The following is a 3,479-nucleotide window of genomic DNA, read 5'->3' as shown; positions in this document are numbered from 1 at the left end:
CCGAACGGAAAGGTTTAAAAACAATAAAAAAAAATCAAACTCATCCATTCACTACATAAATCACCATCTTTTATCATCAACCTAAGTACAAGTGCCTCTCCCAGTTACCCCAGACACATGTTAAATTGTTAAAAACAGCACAGAAGACACAGACAAAAAAAAGTGGACAAAACACGACTCTTATCTGAAGTTTACGCATGGGATTACGCATGGGCGCATGTAGGACATATACGAGGTATATTGTTTTGTACGTACAGAGAGGCTTATTACAACAGAATCTAAGATAATAATAATTGTTGGGGTTCAATGTCCCAAAATCACGATATGATTACGAGGGAACCACAGTGCAGGATTTGTAAATTTTTTCCACCTGGGATTCTTTAACATGCGCCTCAATCTAAGTACACAGGACTCAAGCATTTTCGCCTTCATTGAAAATTGCGACCGACACGGGCGGGATTCGATCCCGCGAACTTCAGGCAGAGGCGTAGGCAGAATTTTTTTTTTGGGGGGGGGGGGGGGCACCTGGATCTGAAGAGGGGGCCGGGCAGGCAGATGTGGTCGAGTGTATTTTGCGCTCTGTATGCCATGGCAAAAAAAAAAAAAAACGTCGGGGGGGGGTGGGGGGGGGTGTGGGGTGGCACCGGCCCGGTGTGCCCCCACCCAGCTACGCCACTGCCTTCAGGCAGCGTTTCAGCAACATAAATAAGAAAATTGTGAGATGAACGAACAACAAAAATTATATATAGTTGAGAACCTACATCACATGTGTCAGCCGTCCATATGGGGCAAAAAGGTTGAATTCTTTTCCTTACAAATCAATACCCAACAATACACCTAACCGAGCAAATCTTCACAATTTTCTCAGTATATGTCATTTTTGTTGTTCTTTTATGCCATGATTTTCTTGCAGTATTCTTCTGAATTTCGGCAATAAACTCAGTTGAAGGTCAGAGCTTCGCCTGTCATCCTCTCTTGTCCCTGTTTATTTTCTACGCTGTTGATAAGATTTAACATACCTATATCACCAACTCGCCCAAAGAAATAATATCCTAACACACATTAAAACACTGGGCATGCAAACACGGACGCAATAGATAAGTCAAGACACCACAAACACCACGGCGTTTGCGGTGTCTTGACTTCTCTCTTGTGCCCGTGTTTGCACACCCTGTCTTTTACATGAATACTTACCATTGCATCTAGCTCAGATCTCTGTTATTCTAATCCTAACACCTCCTAGTGCAGCCTTGCTTTATGTCGACCACACACCCTCTACGAACTCAATTTCATTATCTCATCACCCTGTCTAATCATCATTCAACTGTGTTCCTTTCCCTTAGCACCCTTCTTCTTACCGAAGGAATTACTGCAGGCTTCACAATAAGCATAAATTTTAAGCAAACCTAAGTTGCATGCCGATATCCTTTAGTTAGCACAGATGTCAGTGCACATGAATGCGTTGAAGCACGTTTCCGTGCGTGGATGCATCCTTTCTGTTACCTCTTGCCACTTCAGCAAGCTCCTTTACTCCGTGGTGCAATTCTCGCTGGCATTGCCGTGTCTACAGGGCCCGGTGAGTAGTTCAGCACCGTCACTGTAGGATTTTCTGCAGCGATAATCCTCATGTACATTTGTCGAGCAGCTTTCCCTGAAAGCATCGATATAAAAGAATATGTTAAGGAAGACACACACACGAGCATTGCATCTGCTTGCACGGGAAGTACTAAGGCAAAGAAACAGGCCTGCCCATGTTTCAGCAGTGTTACAAAAATCATTCACTGGTTTTGCAGCACCCGTATTTATTGAAGCCCTTTTACACAGGTGTACATAAGTTTATTTACAGAAATACAAAAGTTTTAATGAAAATCCAGAGAAGTAGGCCGACGACCCAATTGAAACCATACACATAACAAGGCAGCCACGTATATGATACTCAAGGTAAAAATAAACTTTCGGCTGCAATGTTGTAAGCGCACAGATGCATACAAAGATGCAAGATTGCATTAAGAACATAGGTGTGTATATGCAAGGACAGAAAAATGTGACTTCATCGCTTTTCCACTGCAAAATAACAGACTTCAAGAAAATCGAGGAATGCAGAATTTTTTCACGGAGACCATAAAATACACAAAATTAAAGAAACTTAACAATGATCACGTGTTGATAAAATGCAGGTGATACTCCATTGAAGAAGTGTATTTGCAGATTGATAAGGTTTCAAATGTGCGATAATATGTTTGAACAACGTAATTTACAATTAATACATAATTTTGGGATGCAGTATTACACACTCTGTGTCAAGGATGTGGCAGCTATTAGTAGATTCTGCGAAGCACTATTTGAACAGTGAAATGAAGTCAGAATAATTTTTAACAATATTACGCTTTAAGCATTACTGTTAAAAACCATGTAATTAATTTCATAATTTATAACTACTGAAATAATTTTATTTCGCTATGTGATTGTCTTCGCATTCATCTTGTGATTTCACAGCTAAACAGTACAAATTAAATGTATTCATTATGTTACCAAATCTTATGCTAAGCGTAGTATGGTGAATTCCACTTGATAAAAACGCCTTTTCTTACCAGTGCAGTAAATGCCTGCGCCAGCCATTGGCTTGACAGCGGCAAGTGACGATATGTTGATAATGGTCCTAGAAAGGTTGGAGCTGTTCGGGAACTTTTCAAGAAAGGCCGAAGTCAGCGTCATAACAGACGTCACGTTGAGATGAAAGTAGTCGTCGATTTCTTTCTCGTCGTTGAATTGCGCCGCATACTTGCGCACATCACCGATCGTGCCTACGTTGTGAACCAGCAAAACGCCGTCCGCTGCAGAAATATTGGACCAGGTGTCCGTTATCAGCTTCCGGTAATCGTCAAACGTGGCCGTGGAATGATCCATAACTTGCGCGGCGACTTCAACGCCGGGCGCATCTTGGGCGACGAGACGCTTGGTTTCGTTGAGATTCTCGGCGTTGCGACCGGTGATGACAAACACGGAATTTTCGGCGACTTCTCGGCTGAAGGCCTGAGCTAGAGCTCTTCCTATTCCGACGCTCGCCCCAGTTATGATAACGTAGTATTTCTTCTTCCAGAATGCGCTCGCTGCGTCACCTGTTAATTCTGCCATCGCAATAGTTACCGCAAAGATCCGACGGCTTCAGTGAAGAAATGCTGCGCCGCCCAATTAGTTCGTCTTCAACGTCCGAAGCTTTCTCCTTTCAACGTGGAGCGGCGTAGCGACCTCAAGACCTTGAAGTCACTCAAGAAGCACCGCCCACCACCCGATACAACGCTAATCTAACACCCCTAACTTTCGTCAGCTCCGTGGTCGGATGGTGTTATCACTTTTAACGGCCTTTTACAATAGCTGAACGACCGGAGAGAAACACTTGCGTTGCCCTCTTCATCTGTGCCCTCAATGGATGTTCTTTTATGTTCTCAATTCTCGCTTCAGGCATTCTCTTTTGAATG

The 3,479-nt window shown here is 43.1% G+C and overlaps 1 protein-coding gene across 1 annotated transcript; it reads right to left on the bottom strand.

Moving 5' to 3' along the window:
- Nucleotides 1-1,507: 1,507 nt before the first annotated feature.
- Nucleotides 1,508-3,279, bottom strand: LOC119385876 (sepiapterin reductase-like). Its single transcript, XM_037653245.2, has 2 exons — nucleotides 2,592-3,279; nucleotides 1,508-1,651 (listed from the first exon to the last, which is right to left on the bottom strand). The coding sequence occupies exons 1-2, from the start codon at nucleotides 3,133-3,135 to the stop codon at nucleotides 1,515-1,517; spliced, it is 681 nt and encodes a 226-aa protein (XP_037509173.1). The 5' UTR covers nucleotides 3,136-3,279; the 3' UTR covers nucleotides 1,508-1,514.
- Between the last annotated feature and the right edge of the window lie 200 nt (nucleotides 3,280-3,479).

The sequence above is a fragment of the Rhipicephalus sanguineus genome, chromosome 3 (assembly GCF_013339695.2).
Source record: "Rhipicephalus sanguineus isolate Rsan-2018 chromosome 3, BIME_Rsan_1.4, whole genome shotgun sequence".
Classification (NCBI taxonomy): Eukaryota; Metazoa; Arthropoda; class Arachnida; order Ixodida; family Ixodidae; genus Rhipicephalus; species Rhipicephalus sanguineus.
This window is presented reverse-complemented; position numbering and strand designations above follow the sequence as displayed.